This window comes from Poecile atricapillus, chromosome 8 (genome assembly GCF_030490865.1).
Source record: "Poecile atricapillus isolate bPoeAtr1 chromosome 8, bPoeAtr1.hap1, whole genome shotgun sequence".
NCBI classification, from domain to species: Eukaryota; Metazoa; Chordata; class Aves; order Passeriformes; family Paridae; genus Poecile; species Poecile atricapillus.
Genome location: NC_081256.1, coordinates 11,521,419 through 11,543,833, shown reverse-complemented (window position 1 = coordinate 11,543,833; position 22,415 = coordinate 11,521,419). Strand labels below are relative to the sequence as shown.

The 22,415-nt window shown below is 40.0% G+C and overlaps 1 protein-coding gene across 7 annotated transcripts; it reads right to left on the bottom strand.

The window, feature by feature from the left end:
- Positions 1-93: 93 nt before the first annotated feature.
- On the bottom strand, positions 94-22,410 carry MFF (mitochondrial fission factor). 7 transcript variants are annotated; one of them, XM_058843929.1, is made up of 10 exons: positions 22,251-22,406; positions 19,647-19,733; positions 17,774-17,991; positions 16,758-16,930; positions 15,702-15,790; positions 12,279-12,353; positions 9,005-9,163; positions 3,372-3,434; positions 1,126-1,210; positions 94-761 (listed from the first exon to the last, which is right to left on the bottom strand). In XM_058843929.1, exons 3-10 carry the CDS (start codon positions 17,988-17,990, stop codon positions 630-632), a joined length of 993 nt encoding a protein of 330 aa, XP_058699912.1. In that variant the 5' UTR covers position 17,991; positions 19,647-19,733; positions 22,251-22,406; the 3' UTR covers positions 94-629. The 7 variants fall into 7 exon arrangements, with proteins under 7 accessions (XP_058699912.1, XP_058699910.1, XP_058699909.1 ...); XM_058843927.1 differs by having other exon boundaries at positions 19,647-19,790; positions 22,251-22,403; XM_058843926.1 differs by lacking the exon at positions 19,647-19,733 and having other exon boundaries at positions 22,251-22,410.
- Between the last annotated feature and the right edge of the window lie 5 nt (positions 22,411-22,415).

The window sequence follows — 22,415 nt, the reverse complement described above, 5'->3', positions numbered from 1 at the left end:
ACTTGCTTAAAAATGTAGTTTATAGAAAAACATCTGCAAAATTAAACCTAAAAAAAAAAAAAAAAGTATTACACACCTCTGGACAATCTGCTTGTTAGCAAAGAATTCCTTTTATTATTCAACCTGAACATGTACTTAAACAAGGAATATACTCATGGAACAGGACACACTCCTTGATTTTATGGCACACCTCAAACTACTTGGACTAAAGGAAAACTAGTGCAATTGTTTAATTGCATCTAACAACGGAACAATAAAAAGGACTTTTTATTCCTTTGCTTTTGTTTTTGTTTTTTTTTTTTTTCCAAACCCATTCCATTTGTTCTCTTCACAACAAAACCTCCAGTTTTGTTAGTCCTGGAGACTACTCAGTACATGAAGCAGACTCCCATGGGCTGGTCCATGTTTACACAGAAGCATGCAATGGAGGATACTGCAGCATTTGCAATGCAAATCTATTAAATACATTATAACTGAACAAGGTGTCCCTTTAACACTGCAATTCTAGAGCCTTTATCTGTGGCAGAAGTTTCCAGTGTATTCATTATAAAACAGCATACAATCAGAAACAGAAACAAGGAATTTTGCAAATTGTTTGTGTTTTCAACTAGTAAATCTGAGAGCTGTGTCTAGCGCCGAAACCAAAGCCAGCTATTGAGTAGCCAGAAAGCTACAGTAATGGAATACATGATCATTTCTCTCTTAGCACGTTCTTTGTTCTCTTCTTCCAGGAGCTGGAGACGGCGATTAAGTTTGATTATCTAAAAACAAATAAAGGCTTTTAATATGTCATTAAAAGTTGCCACACTTTCTAGAAGCTTCCAAATAGCCATGTAAAATTAGTATCTCAAACAGATGGATGTTTAGCAGTTGATAATTAGAGTTTCTGTCTTCAACCAGCAGTGGTCAGATCCTGCAGTGCCTATTATTTAGGAACAGAAATGGAGTCAGATTCTCCAGACTCCCAGAACAATACATGATATGTGAGGGCAGTCTAGCAGGGGCACAGAGAGGAGCCCTTGCCTTGTCTGCTCTGGGTACCTTTGTAGTCATAGAAAAAACCTCCTCCCTCATTTTACCGCTACAGCTTTGTCCTAATGTTGTCAACTACCATGTTTTACATACCTGTCTTCTTAAGGAGGCAGCATCTACAACTGTCATGTCATCTGGTGTTCCCTCGAGCGTCGTATCAAAGTTGGAGAGAGCGTATCTATCGAATGAAGGAGAGGGCTCAGCTGTCTCAGCCATACAGATCAGCAAGTACCATATTTTATCAACATTCTAGTAGATGTATGTTTTGGTGGTGATGGAGACAAGAATTTTTTTTTTTTTCAGCTGTTACAGAGTTGCATTTCAATACAATCCTAACTGAGTAAAGCACAGGCGTATATGAAATAGTTGCTTGACAAAATTAGGGTTGATTGCTCTCCACACTTAAAATTCTCCACAGAGACAAACTTCCTGCTGAAACACAGCTCTTCAAAAGACAATTTCCAGTTAACTGACTGATTCATAAAACCTGAACAATGCCTGACCTAAAGTGCCAAAGTTGCAAGAGACCTTGCAAGAGTAAAAATAACCAGAGACTTGCAAAGTGTCTTATGCTCAGTACCTACTTCAAAATCCCAAGGGGATATTTACTGAGATTAAGAAACTCAGTCACATTAATCTCTGTATTTTAGGCAAAGAATCTGGCAAACAAAGCCCAGTGCAGTCACTCAATGCTTGCTGATCTTTGTGTGCATTAGAAAGTTTGTTCCCAGGGCACTCTCAGTTTTCTGAATGCAGCAATTCAAAAAGAGCATTATTCCAACTACAGGACAAGTTAAATAAATACAGAACATTTATTATTAGTTCAAAAGTGGCAGAAAGTCTATATATATAGGTTTGTATTTTGATCACCCAAGTCCTAGCTCTTAACCAGATTAATTTCCAACAACAGGTAAAGCAGTTCCTGATCCTCCACCTACTCCTGAGCTTCCCACTTTCTGTCTTATAACCTCAGTTTCCAATATCAGCTCCCCTTGACATCCCTTCTTATAAGGACCCGTGAACAACTGCTGCAAACAGCTTAAATGGAGCAAAATAATGTCAAGGCTACTGAATTCCCAACAAATACACCTAAAAGAATGTTAAGCATTTAATGACAGTTATTTGCCAACTTGAACTAACAAGAATATGAGAATTCCTGGAGCTTGCAGAATCCTCTTAAGTGCAGAAACTACTTTTGCACTGTGGGTTCTTTCATCACTTTCCTGAAACTTCTCTAGAATGCCCTCAGCTCAAGCAGCCTCTCTTCTCCCAACAAACTGTCAAGTTTCCACATATCACTGCCCATCAATACTTTGTTTCTAAATAAGAACTGCTGTTTCTACATGAGAGTTGCCCTAGACTGGATTTCAATAACAGTGAGATCCTTCAGCTTTGCAAAAAAAAAAAAAAAAAAAAAAAATTTACTTATTCCAGGGGTCCTCTGAAAACCAAAGAGATTTCTGATGAGGGTATTCTTGTAGCTATTTTTTTTGTTAGTATGTTTTTGTTAGTTACGGAAAAAAAATTAGAAAATTCCACCAGATCTACAGTACAGTTGTCCATCACCCTCTCCTGGGAAAGGTAAGGAGGGTCAGCATTTCAGTGAGATGCACAGGCATCCCTCCCAGCTCAAATAACAATGTATCACTGCTGCTCCACAATTTCCAAACCATTCCAAGTATTCAATCAAGAGGGTTACCAGCAAAAAAACCCTTGAGATAGCTCTTGGACTATTTCAAAAACTGAATTCCTGATTTAGAGAAGAATCACCTGTTTGAATCCAGTTTCTACTTAGACACAAATCTAAGCTCCATTTCCATGAAAACACTTAAGTCTAAATGGCAAATAGGAAAAAATGGATGTGAAAGGACTATTTTTTTCCCATCACCCTAACCATACGATTCTGTGTCAATCTTTTACACAGTTCCACTGAAAGGATGTCAATCTGCCAAGACAACAGCAGTGAAAAGGCCTCCAGTGACAACCAACAAACAATCACAGGCTGAGAGCAACTCCAGATTAGGTGAGATAAGGCCAAATTTTCTAGCAAGCTCCTCATTAAATAGCACATAATTAAACTATACAGCTCATGTAATGTAAGAGCTCCCCCTCAGGCATTAATCTGAGTCAAAGTTCTGAAGCACATTGTATCTACCAGACAACTGAGATCTGGCCAGGTGACTGGGATGGGGAAGGAATAAAGGCTGGAAATATCTCAAGAGTTGAGAGGCAGCATAAAAATGAGCACTGTGTTTTAAAATAATGTTGCTGGAAAGAGGGAAGTAAAAACCTGACTTTTAGAATTAGTGGATCATGACTAACAAAAAAATGGTCTTTACCTGGTGTTGTCATGATGAGGGTTAGAGGAAGTGGTAGCAGCTGACCCACCACGTAACATTGGCCTACAGCAGGATTTTGTAGATTGAAAGCACAAGACAGAAACAGGAAATGACAAACAAGAGATAAGAGATAAAACACAAAGAACAAAGGAACATCAAAATACTTCCAGATATACTCTATGTTTCAATACAACTTCTATAATTTACTTTGTTGTAAATTGCACTTCCATATTTCTCTCATTCAAATTTTATCAACACTGAATATTTTTGTAGCTAAGACATGTAAGCAACTTTTTGATGAAGCAGCTTCATTTACAGAAGACAAACTATTGGAGTAGAAATTTAGGTGAATATTATCAGTCTTACAAACATGGGAAAAAACTTCTGGTTTTAAAAAAACCTCCAAATCTAAAACCTCACCCAACAATAACAGGAAATCAATAAATGTACTACACATACTTATAAAAGCTCTTTTAATCATCCTCTGCTCCCTGCAGGGAAAGGGGAGATTTATCTTTCCTGTATTCATCTATGCTGGATGGAATTCAGAAAACCTGGGCTGGCAGCCTAAGGGCCACATATAGTCTGAAGAGAGGTAGATTGCTCCAGAGAGAAGTGACTACAGGCTTCAAGCAGATGTCTTGAACATCCTTGGAAGTGTTGCTCTTTTTTCTTTCTGGGCAGGCAAGAAGAAAATGTAGAGCTTTTTGAAGTACTGCAGCTTCCTAATACACATGAAGTTTGCAGTGAGAAGTTCCTGAATTGCAGTTCACAGCAGATGTGAGCACCAGCAGTACCCTCTGACAAGCTGGCACTATGTTTCCAGTGCCTCTGGTAATGAGGCATTAGGGTTCCACATCCCAGGTGTGCAACAAACTCTGCAGGAGCCTGAAATCTCTTTTTAATCTCTCTCATTTTCCCAATGCCAAGTGGCATTGGGACAGATACTTGTACCATGCATTTAACCCACGTATACTGCAGGCTATAAAACTGAAGACAAAGAGAATCTAGGTATGAAAACCTTTCCAGCAGGTCTGTGCAGGAGGCAGAGCTTTGGTGTCAAGGTGGGTGGGAGAATGCTGTGGCCTGGCCTGAAACCAGCCAGAACCATGCAAAAATATCACAGCCACCAGCTTCACTTCAAAAGATCAGGATCTAGGAGCCCTGGCAAACTCTGCTACCTGATAACTGTTTATTTGGGCCAAGTCCTAGTCTAGTTAGCACCATAAGTGCACACCACAATGTTCTCCTCTCTAGCATTTCGGCCAACATGATGTATTTTAAAAAACAGAAAGCCCTGTTTCAATACATGCAATTTAAGAATGTTCTTACTTAAATGTACAAGGTCTCACAGAAAGTTATAAAAAAGCCCCCAAAACTACTAACCAGAGAAATAATTCAGCTGGTCTAAAATCTTCTGACAGATGCTACAACTAAATACTTTGAGACAGTGTAAGAAATCGAGCAAACAGCAGCTATGGAGAAGGTCACAGAATTTCTCTGAGAAAGAAGTTAAGTCACCTGTAAGTAACTGTCAGATAAGTGAATGCCAGTGCCAGTACCCAGCAGGCACTTCCCACACCATCTGACACAGGACAATATTTGGATTCTGTAGAATGAGAACAACAGTCTCAAATGCTCTCTAAATTCAGCCTCTCTGCTATCTTTTGGCAGTTTTACAGCTGTTGTAGAATTAATCAATCCTAATTCATAAGTACCCTTCCCAAGGAAAACCACAGGCTTGGAGACAGCTGAGGGCTACAGCAAGGCACAAACCCAAAACACACTGGGATCTGCGTGAGTCAGCAACTTAAACTCAAGTCTTTGATCCCACTTCCCAACACAGCCAGGCTGTTAAAAAGCTGTAGGTGATTTCTTCCTTTTCTTTACAGTTCACATTTTATTTTGTTACAGGTGGACCCAAAAGGAATACCGCAATATTGCTCCACCTCTTCCACTTGCTTGGCTTTTTATATCAACAGAGAATTGATTACATAGATCACAGTGGCCTCATAACTGAGAACCTTACCCCAAAATTAGAAGCAAGGTTTTTTGGTAAATAATAATGTGCAAGTATAATATAGAAAAGCCATTAAATGCATGGCCTTCTTTAAAAAAAAATAAGTGCACATTAGAATTTTGAATTTTCTGGCTGTTTCTGTCAATTCCATCCTAAACATTAGTGTATGATCTGAAGAGGCCATAATGCCAAGATCATGTGTACTCCCTGCAAATACAGCAGCAACCTCAAACTTGAAGGGAATGCTCAGGAATACAATTTAATACCAGTGGGAAAACAGGCAGTAAGGCAAGGAGCAACTGAACCTGGTCTGTCTTCTGCTGCTTCCACAGTGGGGATGCAACCCTAAACACATGGTCTGGGAGGAAAACAACGAGGGGTGGACAATTCAAGAACCTGTGTCCAGTTTCCATCATTGCTGTGCCTGTGAATGGGGCACTGTGGCCAGCACACACTCTGTGCTCAGCAGAGGCAGCAGCTGTGTTCAGCTCTGCAAGTGTCAGCAAGGCCATGAGAATGGGCAGTAGGATAAAGGGATGTGTTCTGGACATGAGCTGGGTGAGCTCCTGAAGTGCAAACAGGACTGGCTGGCTCAAAGTGCTCCCCTTGCCTGTCTCAGTGCTGCCAGCAGATACTCCAGTACAGCAAAGCTGCCTTGCCCAGCCTCCTCCACATCTGCACACCCATCTCATTTCCTTCTGAAATATTATGACCCCAGGCCAGAGTCAAGTGTAGCCCTCTTTGATGGTCTTAACTCACTTCCTATTTTATTTCTACAATGAAAAACATAATTTACTTTTTCAATATAAAAATGATCTTATAAAACCTCAGGATATGATTATGTGGGTGAAGTTTGGCATTTGAAAAGGGCAGCGGCCTTTTAGAAAGGGCTATCCTAAAGAAAAGAAATTATAAATTGCCACGCTCTTTCCTCCTAAATAAAATGTACTGACTCAAGAGATGAAGAACAGTTTAGATAAAGTACAGTCTAAAGTCCAAAACAAGTCTGTTTCATACAGTTATGAAATTGTCTGTTTTTCCTGCATTTAAGATATCACTAAAATCCTTAAATGCATGGAGCTTTTCTGGGGCTTGTTTGTTTGGCTGGTTTGTTTTTAGATTTTCTTCTACTGCCTAGAGCATAAAAGATCAGCCTTTAAAGGACACTAGGGGTAGTCCCTACAGTCATTCCAAAGAAATTGAAACAGAAAAGTGGTTAGAACTAGAAACCAAAACTGACCTATTGTCCTTGTCCAAGCTGAAGGAAATGCAAGAGTAAACAGTGATCATTAAATTGTTGCTCATTTAAATAACCCTTTATGTGAGCAGTGCTGGCTGAGCTAGGCATAACTCATTATCTGCAGCAGTACCATCAGCACCTACCGTTAGCAGTTTTAGTAGATTGGAAAATGTTGGGGGAAAAAAAAAAAAAAAAGACAAGCTATAAAACAAGTTAAAAATATTTCTAGTGAGTAACACACAGCCAGATCTTGTTAGTTTTAAAAGATCTCTTCAAGTATTGAGCATAAAACGTTAAAATAGGTAAGGCTTTGAGATAGAAAGCACATTACACAGAGCAAAAGAACAGAGTGCAGGTTTAGAGCAATTTAAAATGAACAATATTTTGCAACCATGCAAGTGGATCATCCAAATTTCACATTCCCATGCCAGCTGTAATGGTGGGTGTCTAAACACCCAGCCACAAAGAATACACTTTCACCTTATTGAAAAGTTCATTATTTTAGCACCTATTTATTCATAGGTGACTAGGAACAGGTTTCCCATTCCTTCTAGGAAGGTTAATAAGAACACCTCAAAAACTAACTCAGACCAGGATGAGTAACGCAGCCTTTGAAATATTCAGGATCCTAGAATTCTTCTGATAATTGAACTAAGTTGAAAGTGTATGTACATATATGGATTTGTTTTCCAGAATCCAAGAAAACACGGGCAAGAACACGCGTAAGAGAAGCCAGGAATTAAACCTGCTAGCTTCACTGCAGACTGGGAAAAGGGCTACAGTTCCAATCTATATTTTAACAAGGACTCTTGGCACAGGATCCATAAGTGCTACTGTTCATACACAGTACCATTCCTTCTTATCTGGGAGCTTTAATTTGGCAAAACAAATTAATAATTATATAATTTTAACACTAATAAAGGAAAAGAAAGTATTGAATCCCAACTGTTGATAGATAGGCATCAAAATTTTAACAGCTACAGCCTGGCATTTCACAGGAATAAATAATTCATTAGTAATTCATTGAATACAGTATTTCAAGGGACTCTATGCAACTAATTTTGTTTGTTTTTCTGAGTCCCAGTTTAAGAACACAGTTTAAAGACCAGCAAGTCTGGAGTTGTTTACAGTTCAGGAATGCTAATATGGGCATTTATGTATTGTCAGGTCAGCAAACATGGTGAGCTACAGGAGGTGCCAGTTTGGAAAGTGACTGCAAACACACAGACATTCACAGTAAGATTGGCTTGATAGTCACATTTCATTACCAGAACAACTAGAAAGCAAATAATTTAAACTTCACACTACACATAGTAAGTGTGCTGCTAAGATATTAGCAGAGGCAGACAGCAAATTTCTAAGAACTTGGTAGCACAGGCCAAACTGAAGGGCTGCAGGAGAAATGAGCAGTTCCTCCCAGTGCTCTTACCAAGTATTTCCACTATTCAACCTCCTGGCAAGCCCTGGAGGTCTGAGCTAGCCCTACTCTGGAGACTGTGTGCAATTGTTACCTGAACTTCTGTGCTGGCATACAACTAACCTGGAAATTGCTTTTGGTAAATGAATATTGCCATTATTAGTCTTTAGGAATGCTTCCATGGTGTTAAACATGCCATTCTTGGAACACTTCCAAATTCCAAATCCAGACAGTCCAAGGGTACACCAAGTAAAAAAAACTCCACTGAAGAGAATGGAAATAACTATACAGGGATTGCTATGAGGCTTGTTCTGACTCATTACTCGCCAAGTGTCAGGTTATCCATAAAACCAGAGACAGCAATAATCAGAGGAGCAACCAACTCCTCAGTGTCCCCTGCCTTTCTTGCTCTCAGCATCCAGGGCAGCCACCATCAGCCATGTGGCCCCAGAGAGAACTATTCCCAGTATAAACCGTAACAGTTTCAAGTCTCAACACATTATCAAAGTAGCCTACAACACCTTGTAATCTTCTACCCTGCTTCTGCACATTTTTTAATGCTTTATGACATCATCAACCCAATCTTATTGATTTGCACCACTGCTCACCAACCGAAAAGCAGAAGACAAGGCTTGTAAATTTGCAGGCTCAGGGTCAAGTATTAATTGCATAATACACTGATAATCTCAGAACAGCACAACCCCTGCAGCCACAGGCTAACCCTTCCTATTAAGATTTTTATTTGGAAGGAAACCAAAACAATCCTGTATTTGAAACAGAAGCATTTTGAAATGTGAATTTTGGACATTTAAATTGCTTATGAGTAGTGAAAGCAAAGGAAAGCAAAAGCAAATAATTTCATCTCATCATTGTGTAAACAGAAACCAAACTCCACTAAAAAGGAGAAAAGAAAAACAAAGCAGCAGAAGCTGGCAGAATCAGTGACAACCAATCACCTGCAGTTTTCATCCAGCACATCCAAGACCTGCTGGTAAGCCCTACGAGTGGAAGACTGGATAAACGACAAAATGCCACGAGCAGAGTAAAGATTTATTCCATCTTCAGGTAACATATTGGGAGGACAGACACGAGCCTGTTGCAGTGATGGGGTCACACTGTTTGTACAAGCACAGTAAATGAAGAGAGAAATACTAGAGTCAGATTTTAAATGAAAAAAAAACTTTTCAGATAGACCCCATTCCAAAATATTTATTGCTTGCTTTTGGTTTACCCTTCTCCCACCACTTGTAAGGTAACACTCCCAAAAATTTGAGTAGTGTGGGGATTATGAGCTGCATTTACATATGTTCATCAGAAACAAGCACAAGTAGTAATAAGGACACAGTTTTGATCTGTTATACCAGTTACTCCTAGAAAGTGCTTGTACAGATAAATTGTTGAAGTCAGTGTTCAAGTCTCCACTGACATCAATGAGAAGATTTTTTTTACAAGCACTGGCATTTTAAAAAAATCCTACACATTACCTCTTTTCAAAACACAAGCCTTTTTCAGTAAGGAGAATCTCACACAGAACCCCTTCAAATTTTTTTGGAAGCTGTGATCAACACAGTATTTTGATTTGCACAGACAATATTTTGATTTGCACATGAAGTTTAAAGGCAAACTCTAACAAATTCCAAGAATAGTACAAAATTCACATCCCAGTGACAACAAATTACATGATCTAACTGATGCAAAAAGTATTATTTAAAATATTTAGGACTGGACTTCAAACATGGCCATTTGGATTATACCAAACTTGTCTATCAGAGAAAAAATAGTTTTGATAAATTGCCTACAATTTGCTTATGTTTCTTTACATTCCAAGTGACTTTACTCACTTTTCCTTCACACAGCAAGTCCTTTTTCTTTTTTTTTTTTTTAATCTGGAAACTTTATTAGAGGTGAGATGCTTTTTTAATAGGAATTAATTTGTGTTAACTTAATTGTAAATATTAACACACATGCAAGCCAAGTGCAAGCCACCATACCCTTTAAATCTTGGGTTAGTTTTTATTTCTAGATTAGCACCCATAATCAACACATTTCCTTGCCACTTGTGCTTTGCTACAACACTTTCGGATTTAAAATACCAATCTTTTTGACCTTGGCATTTTACTAAAACATTAATGCTGAGTACTTGGAAGTTGGTTTGATATTTGGCTAATCTCTAACTGGCTCAGAATGCTGTAGCTCCTCTTCATTTGAACAGAGCTGCTGTGCACGTGGCTGGCAGCAAGATCAGAAAACTGAGCAGGACAGAGGGTTCCACTGAACAGACAGAACCAAAGCATGTTACACCTCACCCACAGCAGAGCTCAGCCATCCTGGGCTTCAAGGGACATTCTCAGACTGCATCTGCTGGGGCTTGGCTGATGCTGGTCATTGTTTGTTACCTCAAGGGCAGCTATCTTTTCAGTTTGCCATAGACTACATTTCAATAAATATCTGGGTGCTTCCTTACAGCTTTTATCCTTCTCCCACACTTGTAGAATCCATCTTCCTTCCATATTTATGATGACTTCTACTGTGTAATCAATACACATTTTACTCCAGAATTGCAATAAAAATGCCAATATTCAGCAGAAAAACATCAAACAGCAGGGTCAAATTCAAAATATTGCCACTGAAATGAATTTATCAGAAATTTTACTCCTTGTGGATTTGCTGGATTGAGGTAAATGAGAGAAGAGTTAAGGCTTGAACTCACAGTATGTTTAACATTAAAACTAATTTTTCCTGTACATCACCTCAAAGTTGTACAGAAAAGGTGAAAGACAACTTAAAAAAAAAGGTAGCAAATAATATTTGGACATATTGCAAAACAGAAAACATTGTGGAATTCCTGTTGTCCAGAATGGTACTACTATAAATACTGCAGTAATGATATTGGCATACAAAGATTTCTGCATATACTAAAAAGATTCTAAAAAATTAAAAAGCAAAACAAAAAATCCCCAGTTTTAACTAAAACTGTACATAATTCTCTAGAATTACATGTGATGATTAATTTCAAAGTTATATAATACAGAAAAATAAAAAAAAGATAATAATTCTATGAAGGGCACAAAGACCATGACTGAGGGGTGGAAAGAGAAGCAAAATTTTTCTTCTATTTTCCTTTTTCAGGCTTTTAAATTGCTGTCCTGTAAGCATCTGGTAGTTCTTTGGACTATGTCAGAGACCATGGAGAAGAAATATTATGAAGCAATTACCTGATAGACAAATTAGCCCAGATAACATGCAAAAAAAAAAAAAAAACCAACAATCTCTGCCATAAGGAAATTCCCTAATATGCAGTATGAGCACTTATTAGACATTTTGGCTATCCCCCTACCCTCCATTTCTAGTGCAATGGTCTTAGTTGTAGGCATAATTTTGTTTCTCAACTCTGAAAAGAATTCTTATATACAGCTCCAGCCACTTATTTTATTCCTCCCTGGTTACAGACACCAGCCAATTCCAGAGCTTGGAACCAAAACAAGATGAAATTACAGACATTACTATGAAAGAGCACAGTAGCATTTTGCTATATGCAGTTTTTAGCTTAGCAGTAATCTCCCCTAAACCTTCTCAAAGCATTTGTGGTGTACACAGGCTTTATTCCAGGTATTTCTCTGACTTGCAGTTCTGGTAGTATCAAATGAGAGGTAAACAGATTTAACTAATCAAGGCTACTTTAAATTCAAGCACATAGACAGACGGCACACCATCACCTTTTCCTCCATGATTTGCATGAAGAACAGAATTTCTCAAACTGTGAAATTGAACTCTCTAGAAAGATGTGTTATCCTAAGGAAAAGGCTGGAGAAAAAAAAAAAATAAGCGCTGCCCACTTGTGCATGTACTCTTGGTGCTTTGGTGATTTTATCACCAGAAATGGAATCCTTGCATTCAGCATTGGCTGGCAATGACCAACAAAAAGCTTTGTTTCTCCAGCTATTCAAAACTAGCCAAAGAACAAAGAGACCAAGAAATTAAAGCTATTTTGAAATTTAATTGTCCCTTTCCTTGGCTGTCAGGAATTTTTCCCTATGCTCTTTAGAGAGGGAAGCAATTTGGCCAAGTTTGAGAAATCCTGATGCAAAATTAAAACCCACACATTCAGTGTAGCTGTTTCAAATTTTATATTCTAAACTACAGGTACTTAGTCAGCATATTAGTATTGCAGAGAGCTACAGAATTAAACACAGTCTTGCTTTTCATATACCAGGTAACGTTCAGGCTTACGTGCAATCCTTAGTCGAAAGAGGTGACTGGAACCGTGGCATTTTATTTCTTGGGACAGTATCTGATCTGTGCCACCTTGAATAATAATTGTAATCTCTTAAGTAAGCATCCTTAGAAATAGAGGGATTGTAATTTAGAGAGTTGTCATTATTGCTACACAGACAGTTACTGTACCAGCAGGTACTTGTTAGTCTCAGGATTTCTAAGAGCATTAGAGAATCATAACTTTAGTGAAGCCCAGCTGCCAAACTGAGAACTGTCTCTGCATGCAACTGGATGACAAGGAGAGAAAGACAGTAGAAGAGAAACCACTATCTGTGCATGTCAAGAATGCTGTGATAGGGAGTCCAGCCACCTTCCACAATCTATTCCAGAATGTATAATTTTGTCACTTTGTAAGTCAAGCACCGGAATTTCACACAGTACATGTGAATATTTTGTCCAAGGAGGACAACAGTGTCCTAGACTAAAACTTGAGAACTGCAGTCATATTTTGAAAACCAAGGTTTGAAAAGGCAGTGCTCCAAGTGTCTCTTCAATCCTCATCACAGCATCTGATCAGCCCAGGTGAACTTCCTTTTCTATTTGAAGATGTGAACCAAACCAAAGCACAAAAACAAAGAACTGATTTTTGTCAAGATAGAGCACCACAGCATTCGTCAGTGCAGAAGTAAACTATTTTTTCAGCCAACAACACTGGATATAAGAACTTTAGGAGCAGCTAGTTTCTTGTATTTTTGTAATTAACTGGAAAATAATTATTTCCAGATGATAAAGGAATTTGAAGGTGATATAAATGAGGCAACAGCTGCACAATTACATTTTCTATAATGCAAAGAATAGATTTACATGAAACTTGTAATTTTTTTTTGCAGTTTAATACTATATGTCCTAAGGGCTTAAACTGTGAGGAAACAAGAGCCAAGAGGTTACTTTTTCACCAAGTACAGAAGGCCTGGCCTTCCTGCATTTGTGGGAGCCACACAGGTTCCACTGTGACCACGGTGTTTTTACAATCTGAATTCCTACAACATTCTCCTGAGAGTTAGCCAGATAAAAAGTCACATTCTTTACTTGGAGAGTGACAAAACCCAGATGAGGGAGAAATGTCAGACTCAGCATCAGAGTGGCATAGCATGTTCAAATTTCTTTCTTTGGATCATATTGAATCAGAAGAAGCAATTATGACAGAGAAAGAAGCCATTTCTAGGAACCTCTGTGATTTCAAAGCATTTTAGTGATTTCTAACACTAGACACAGCATAACTTCTGTCATAAGCACCTAGGAGGAGAAAAATGAAGTTCTACTAAAATACATTATCTGCAGGAAAAAGGGTATCTTCCACAGGGACAGCAGAGAATACAGATCAGAAGGCTCAATATCATCTAGCTCTTATTTATCTTACAAGCAGGAGAAGAGAACCTGGATCAATCAAAAAGATACAATAGAAGGTGCTTGGCATTGGAATTATTATTTGACAGACCTTATCAAGCACTAGTGTGGGCATCAAAAGAGAAAAACTACTCTCCAGGTGTGTCACAATTTCCTGGCTTTTTTAAATGATAAACTGAGTTATATGTTCCTTGATCACAGCCTTTTTAAATTTACAGGATTCCAGGTGCTTATTGTATTGCTAAGCCTCTGAAGAATTGAGAGTAGATTAAATTACTGTGACAGCACATAACATTCAGACTATGTAAGCTCAGTAATTCTATATGTAACTATTGAGTGACAGCAAAGCACATGGGTGAATTTTACAGATTTAGGATTTTAAGATTCGAGAAGTCCAGATGAGTGAGAAATCTGACAGCAACAACAGGCAGCACTGTTCTTATGATTTTCTCAGATGGCTGGCATGGCCCATGACTTTTAGAAGACTAAACTAACACAGGGATCAAGGGTAAAGCAATTTCAGAAATTTGCAAGAATTTCTTTACTTTTAAGTGCAATACATCAAAGACTGGCAAAGTAGAGCTGGCAGCATCAAAGGGAGAAATATTTCCACAGGAAGCTCCCATCACATGGAGACCATGGTACTCCAGCATCTACTGTGTCCAAACTACCAGATGGGCAAGAGAAAGCAATTCTGAAGTGACATTACAGTGTGTGTCCAGCCCAATGGGACATTGCTGGATGAGTGACACCACAGGGAACCTGGACACCAAGGAGGCTGATAGAACACCCAGAGACTGAGCTGATCAGGAGCTTAAAGATGGGAATTAAGTTTTGCCAGCTCAGTAAATGCGTGTGACTCTGCAGACATGAGCACCTAGACATGTGCAATCTATAACCTTGTAAGAACCAAAAGTCTGATCAAATAAGAAGGGGAAGATATGAAACAATATTTCCATGAATATCTGGAAGAGAAGGAGAAGTATAACATGTCTGGAACATGCATCAGAGAACATTTCATTTTAGCCAAATTAACAGGTGGACATATATGTAGTACACATAGTACCTCCTAGTGCCCCTGATGTAAATAGAAGAAAGCAGGCATTTCTAGGGCATAATTCACTTGATCTACTTTAGACTAAAAATAGGTAGATCCTAAGTAGGTTATGCACTTATTTCCCTTTAGTTACTGAAAATTAAGTTTGATGGTGATTTAGCAATACTGTTATACAGTCTAAATTGGGACAGATGAAGGCCATCTTTCAAATCTTAAATCTAAAGCCTTTTCTAAGGCAAGTATTCCTTATGGCAGCTGTATTAAAATTTGTATATAAAAGATTCCTAAGTGTTATATTGCAAAACCAGTTATTTCCAGGTGGAAAGATGCTGTAACTCAGAATAAGCCATGACTAATCCAAGACTATCATATCCAATAAAAGTTTACAGACATGTATGTCTTCAGAAGGCACCCTAAGAACTTCTACCTAGGATTGTAGCAACAGATGGAAGTTTCCAATTCTAAATGCTCCATTTTGGTCAGAAAAGATTAAGATATATATACTCACAGATTCTAATATATGAAGCACAGTGATACCACAGAAAAATGATTTATTCTAATATTTTTGAAGAAATAAAAGTATTTCTTCTCCTATGGATGAAAATCATTGTAATATTAACAGTGAGAGAATTGGGAACATTTTGATTCAGAAAGAACTTAATTTCCTCAGAATTCAGGGGAGAAAAAAATATACCAACTCAGAAACTGAAAAATCTCCTGAAATAACAATTCCTGATAACTGGTGAAACCAACTGTGAGCCCACAGACACTTCCACCCATCCACTGCAAGAAGTCACCTCCCTAAACAAAACCCATAGAAAAGAAGAAAAAGGCTGGTGTTATAATAGTTAAAATGATGTTCTTGCCACAACATACAGAACATTAGTTGGGAAAAGCAAATAAGGAGGAGGTAAGGAACAAAGGAAGTGTGTCCCAAAGCTGCAGTAGTGGCCCTGCAGGGGGGCTGCACTCACATGGAATCGTTGCGGGCCAGCTGCCCGTTCTGCCGCGTGGCGTTCTCGCTCATGGAACGCTCTCTCTTCAGCCTTCCCACCGAGCGCACCTGCAGCACGGGAGCAAGAGACACATAAAAGCCAGACAGTTCCAGGACACAACATTGTGCACTGGAGGTTTGTCAGTCAGATCTGCCCTCAGATACAAAGGCACATTTTCATGGGTTTCACAGTGATTGGGAGGAAAACACCTGATGACAGATCTGATGCTGGTACATGTAAAATCAAGCCCCAAACCTACTGCAATCCTGTTGTTACCTATCCACGTGACCTGATGTCAAAATTGGAAACCAAAAGAATTGTGAATATTCTCTGGAGATACTCAAAGCCATGTGGACATGATCCTGAGTAACATGCTCTAGGATGACCCTGCTGAGAGAGGCTGGACTAGATCAACTCCAGTGGTCCCTTCCAGCCTTACCCATTCTAGGATTATTTCCTATCACCAGAGATAAATACATTTCTATTGTATTTTATTTGTCTATAGAATATGCAGCTTCATAAATAATTTTCCATTTTTAAAGTGTCAGTTGCCATTATTCAGCTGGATGCCAAAATTACACCATTCTTTGAAGTTGGTTTTTTCAGAGTTTCATTAAAACTCATTAATTCTGTGTGGTGTTACATCATCTGGCTATGAATTCCAGAAGTTAAGCACATACATTATAATGTATAACTATATACATTATAAGAATCTTATATTTTTCTGATAGTCTATAAATCTAAAAAAACCAAAAACCTTGCAGCCATCTCTTTTTTTGTTAGAAGTATTTTGAATAGCTCTAATTATGACTTTAGTTTTGTAAGTAGTGAGTAAGCTTGCTGATCGCGGCAATCCCAGGCCATCTGCCACTTCAAACCCTACACAGAACTACTATAGTGCTAATAAAAATATTTTTATATTTTCCCAACATGTCAGCACCAAATTGATCTGAACCACAGTAGAGAAATCATTGGTCATTTCACTTCCTTTAGTAGAATGCTTCTCATCTAAGGAAAAAGCAAAATAATACTGGCCTCTTCACTTTGAGGTGTCTGCTGTGGAGGTTTTTCTAGGTCCAAAAAATCTAGTGGTCGATCACTAAGAGAAATAACACGGGGAGGAGTTTTCAATGCCAGTGGTTTGAATGGAGTAGACTGGAGAATGTCAAGGTCTGCTGGTCTGGAAAATGGAATGTCTTCACTATTACCTGCAAGAACATCAGTTGTCAATAGAAAGCAAATTCTTCTGAGGCCTGAAGGCCAGTACTTAAAAGTTCAAAAGGACATCATAGCAGTAACTTCTCCTGCCTGTGCCAAATGATGAAGTATAATCTTCTTTAACAGGTCTTGTGTGTTAAAAACTACTGTTAAAGTGCTCATAAAGACCACATTGACACTTGTTTGAGCAGTTTCTCTGAGGACAATGATCCTGAGCAATACTGAACCACATCAGCTGTTATGCAAGTGAGAGCACTCAAGACACATTCCTATCAGTGGTATCAAAGCATAAAATATACGCATACTATACATTTTGCAAACTGTTAGACCTTCAGCAGTTCTGGATCTGCCACTGTAAGGCCCAGGACCACAAATACTAAAGTAATATTGACAGAGTCCACTCATAACAGACAGATTCTTAACAAAATTAGCATTCAGATTAAAATCAAACACACCTTGCATGACAAATATAAAGCCCATCTCCAAAATTTGTTATAGTTACTTTAGTTTATGGCTAATTACTAAAAATTGTATGTAAATCAATAAACTGATATTTTATCCAAAAATAGCATAGTAAGATGAAACATCAGCAATTAAACCTTCTGTTCATCATTAATTCATCAGCTGTCTCCATTATAAGCTACACCAAAACTATTCATGAAACATTTTCAGATCTTAAAAAACTTCCCAAGTTAAAGAGCTTTAACTGTTTAAACACCAGAAAGCATTTTACAGGTTGTTCTTTTAAAAATGACATATCAATATATATTTTTTCCATCCGAAAATCTGGGGAACCAATTTAAATTTTCACCTGCACTGCGATGCAGACGTACCTGCCACTACAATCCGCTCTGGAACCTGCATAGTTACACTGGCATTTGGAAATCCTTCCTGGCTGTCCTTGTCCAGGTCAGCATTTTGAGGAGCCACCTTGAGTTTCTCGGGGACCCTCATGCGCTGGCTGATGCCCTCGGTGTATTCCATCTCATACTGCAGCCGGTTCATCTCTGCCATCTCGGCAGCCGGGGACGGGAACGCGGCCCCGCTCATCCTGCCAAAGGGAACCCAACACCCTCAGAGCGGGACAGGAACCCAGCAGAACCATGGAAAGGAGATGCTTTGTTCAGAATACCAGGAGAGTGGGAGATCCTAACTGAAGAGTCTTATTTAAAGGAAGAAACTACACAGTAAAATTCATAGGCAGTGTAGTCACAAAGTGCTGAGAGGTGCCAGCAATGAAACAAGAACAAAGTGATACTGTAGACAATGCTCAAATTGAGGGTCCTCAAATTGAGCCATAACAAATAAAAATAACCAAAACCAACCTAGAAATTCTGCAGGTAAGGTACTATTCCTGCAATGTCTGGCAGAAATAGAAACAAACAAACACATCAAAGAATCGGTAGGATTGATAAGAAATCTATTCAGGATCAGTGAGAAATCTAAATTATTGATTTGCATTTACACAAATCCAGTATACTGGTGGTTGAGAAAATGGCTGAAGTCTCACAAAACTGCCTGTTGAGGCAGTGTAGTGACAGAAAAGACTCAGCCTGGGCAGCACCCTCCTGCTCACTGTCAGTCACCCAGATCTTACCCCATTTTACAAGGACAAAGTTCCTTATCAACAGCCTGTCAAATCAGCTTGAAAACTGAGAGTATTCATAACCTTTCCCAAGTGCAGCAATTCTTTAAACTTCTCACTTCTATATTTTTCTGTAAATTAACATCTTACTTTTGCGGAACTGATACAAGATGGGGAGGAGAGAGAACAAGATTCCATTTAAACTTAGAAGACTTTGCCAATACTTCATCTATTCCTCAGTGGAGGAGTTTCCTAGAAACTGGGCTGTGAGAAACTTATTAATGCAATTGCTGGGAGTTGTATCAAAGACCAAGGTCACTGGGAGTTTGAAACTAGATTTAAGGTTGAGAGAAAAATAAATCCTGGAGCTGCACCTGGGGGTGGCTGGAAAGGGACCTCAGAGAGCTGGGAGAAGCTGATTACCTGGGCAGTGGCCAGTGGACCTTGCTGATGGCTCAGACCCAGATAATGGTTGTGGGCTCTGTCAAGAGACACCCTGAAGCTGCGTTTGGAGAGGGGCTGGAAAGGGGCTCCCAGAGGAAACACTAAGCTGCAAGAACTGGCTGTGGGAAACTTTTCATCTAGGCAACGGCTGGGGGGCTTGTCAACAGCTCACACTGAGATGATGGTTTTTTTTAGGATTAGAATAGGAAAATAAAGTTTCTAGACATATATATACATATACAACATGTAAATATAGCTTTCCTAGCAAACCTGCCAATGCAAAGCATGGCTTACTCTAGCACAAAATCTATGAGTGGCGTTGCTTAAGTGGGTCCCTAAATGAAGTAACCCATTCTGGCAAAAAGGCAGAGTTTGCCACTAAAATTGCAACTACATTCCTTTACTATTTTTGGCAACAAGGCCACGTCTGTCACTGTGTGTGTACTTTGCTGAGCTGAATGTGCAGAACTCTGAGAGCAAAAGGCCTCAGTGCAGAGCAGCCACAAGGCAGGTGAGACAGCTCACAAGCCCTCCCTCCCTCCCACCATCTCACACAAGCAATACTTCCACATTTATCAATAAACCTTGAGTAACCTTCAGACAATGGACAGAAGCACAGGGAAGGACCTGGCTCGTGTAACACACAAATGCACACACTATATCCAAGATGTGATCACCTGGCAGTCTGTCCTGTGAGCTGCAGTGTTATTTGTAAGGCTCCTATCACCACAGATCAAATAAAGTATCTCAATCTCCAAGTGTCACTGTAGCACAGTAGGAGAACAGGCAATCAGGGAGCAGGAAAAAGGCCACTGTGTAACCTTAAAAAAAGGTCTGAGTAAACTTTAAAAAAGTTAAGTTTTCAAGGAAATACTTGAAATGCTGCACATTTAATCCATCTGTATTAATTCTGCTTGTGTCAAGTGAAAGAAAGTGAACCCATTTAATTATGAATAAACACTTTACAGCAGTTCAAGAGGTGCTTAAGCATCTGCCACTTCAAAAATTTTAACCTTTTCACATGGAGTTTTTCATTCCTGCCATTTGATTTTATAAACTACATTTGTCCCTCTTGCAAGACATTGGCTGCATCAGCCAGTGACATGAACAAAATACAGCCTTCTGAGATTTCTACATTCCAAAAGGTGCTTTTCATTTCAGACATTGTCTGTGATCAGTAAAGCATTTCCCAATCTCATAAATAATGAGAATAGAGAGACCAAATTTTAAGAACTTACAGTACCCAGAGTATTGACTGGCAACAGCTTTAAGCATAAGCATAAACTTACTGCTCATGTGTGACAAAAGGTGTTTCCCTACTTGCTCACTGTCATTTTGAAACACCTGGCCAGCTCCAATTTTAGTGAACAAGTAACCCTGCCCTGCAGCAGTGTCTGTATCACAGCTTCCCCACAGCTTGGTGTGGCTTTTGGACACAAGTCTGCTTGCACAACTGCTTTCCAGCTGCAAGGCAAAACCTACACAAAACCAGACAGCAGTAGCAAGTATTTATAAACTAAATAGCACTGTGTGGGTTTAGCAGCACTTGCCAAGGACCTGCAGATGCAATACCTCAATATCTTCCTACTCTTGTCTACTTCTTGTCTACTTTGTCACCAAGAACTGGATTTGCCGCCAAAGTGATTTCAATTTTTACTCCTTTTTACAACAGAACAGCAGAACAAGAAACAGTGAGATCTCAGCAACAGATAAAACATTTTGACAAAGCTTCTGAACAAAACAAAGTTATGTTTTCTGCAGTGTCCTTGTTACACAAAGCATTTTACAGAAAGCATTAATAATAAATCAGGAGACTAAGGATTTTAAAATTGATATTTACAGAACTAAATACCTCTTAAATAGGCATGATAACAGAAGTCTGAGAATAATAAGACAATAAAGATCCAATCACAAATACAGGACAAACAGACAGAAAACAGCTGAAGTGCAAATGAGCATCAGCAGCATTTAACGGAAGAAAGGAAGGAAGGAGGAAATCCAGAGGACAATAATGCAAGAGAGCAAAAGAAAGGTTATAGGAAGTGAGTTACATGTTCAGAAAGACACAGGAGTACCCCCCTCTCCTAAGCAAGAACAGAAGAGATGAGGATGAAGCAATGCATACAAATGTGAGGGATAACTGTTTGGCAGCATTTTGGCCATAATCAGACACTGGCCATATCTGTGCTGCAGCTGGGAATGTTCTGTATTGTGTGTGCAGCCCCAGATACAAGGAGATGAGCTCTGGTAACAGTATAGCTCTGGCAGCACTGAGCTCAGAGGGGGTTTTTGCAACCCACACCAAACTGTAGCTCCTCCAGCTCCATTACTGTTTGTTCTTGATGTGGCTACTTCACAGATCCTCTGTTCTGGTGTACATAAGCTACAAAGTGTTCCCTTGGCAAGCGTCCAGATATCCTTGAACAAGTAAGAGGAGGAAGACTCAGGGCAAAGTTAAGGATAGGAGTTAAGGACCCAAAGTGTCAGAATACAGATCAGAGAGGGTGAACTAACAAAGCACAAACAGAACAGCCTGAGGGAGATGAGCACCAGGGGTAGGATAAACGTTGAAAGCTGTTCTGCAAAGCATAGTTACAGGTGCTTATACAGTACACCGGTCCCTCTCCTTAGCACTGGGATGACATCAACAAAATTTACCTATTACACACGAGCAAGGCTATATGATCACAAAACACTAAAGACTGCATTCTTTCAAGTTTGTTTTACTCCAGCAGAATGTTTTAGCACAAAAAACTTTAATTTTTTTTAATGAGAAAAAAATTACCGGAGAACCTTAGGAAAAAAAGTCCCTCTGACAACCATTTTTTCTGCAACACCCAACTATTCACTGCGCTGTGGCGGCATTAAAAGCATTCGGGAATAGAGATGGTGTAGGTGCTTCTTTCCCTTTCTGGGGGGGTCGTCGCGGCGGGTCAGCCGCTAATGGCCGAGGGAAGCGGGGCGCTCGCGGTCTCGGCGCCTGTCCCGCTGCCGAGCGCTCCCACGCGAGCCGGCAGCGACCCCGCACCGGGCCGGGGGCGCGGGGCACAGCCCAAAGGGCCCCGGGTCGGGCCGGGGGGCGGTGCCGGCGGCCGGGAGCCGGGGCGGAACGGGCCCTGAGGGGGCCGGGGCTGGGCGGACACACGGCCGAGGGGGACACACGGGCTGAAGGGTCTCCGGCTGCGAGCGCGGGGAAGGGCCGGCTGCGGCCCCGCGGGCAAGCCGAGCCTTCCCAGTGGATCTGAAACCGCTGCGTCCGGGCCCCGGCGGTCCGTACTCACCCCGTGCGGCGGGAGGAAGCCGGGGAGCACTGTCAGCCCGGCCCGGCCGGGAGCGCGTCAGGCACCGCGGCACCGCGCCCGCACCGCGCTCCGCGGGTCAGCCGCCAAACGCGGCCTGCGCGTCCCCATCGGGCTTCCGTAAGGGCCGCGCGTCACGTGACCGGA

What these genes read in the sequence shown, in the direction of transcription:
- MFF (XM_058843926.1), bottom strand. Translation starts at nt 17,990, where the DNA reads ATGAGCGGGGCCGCGTTCCCGTCCCCGGCTGCCGAGATGGCAGAGATG. An exon ending in AGACACCTCAAAGTGAAGAG is followed by an intron (nt 15,791 to 16,757) that starts GCCAGTATTATT and finishes CCCGTGCTGCAG; the next exon opens with GTGCGCTCGGTGGGAAGGCT. An exon ending in CTGCCTCCTTAAGAAGACAG is followed by an intron (nt 762 to 1,125) that starts GTATGTAAAACA and finishes ATTTGTTTTTAG; the next exon opens with ATAATCAAACTTAATCGCCG.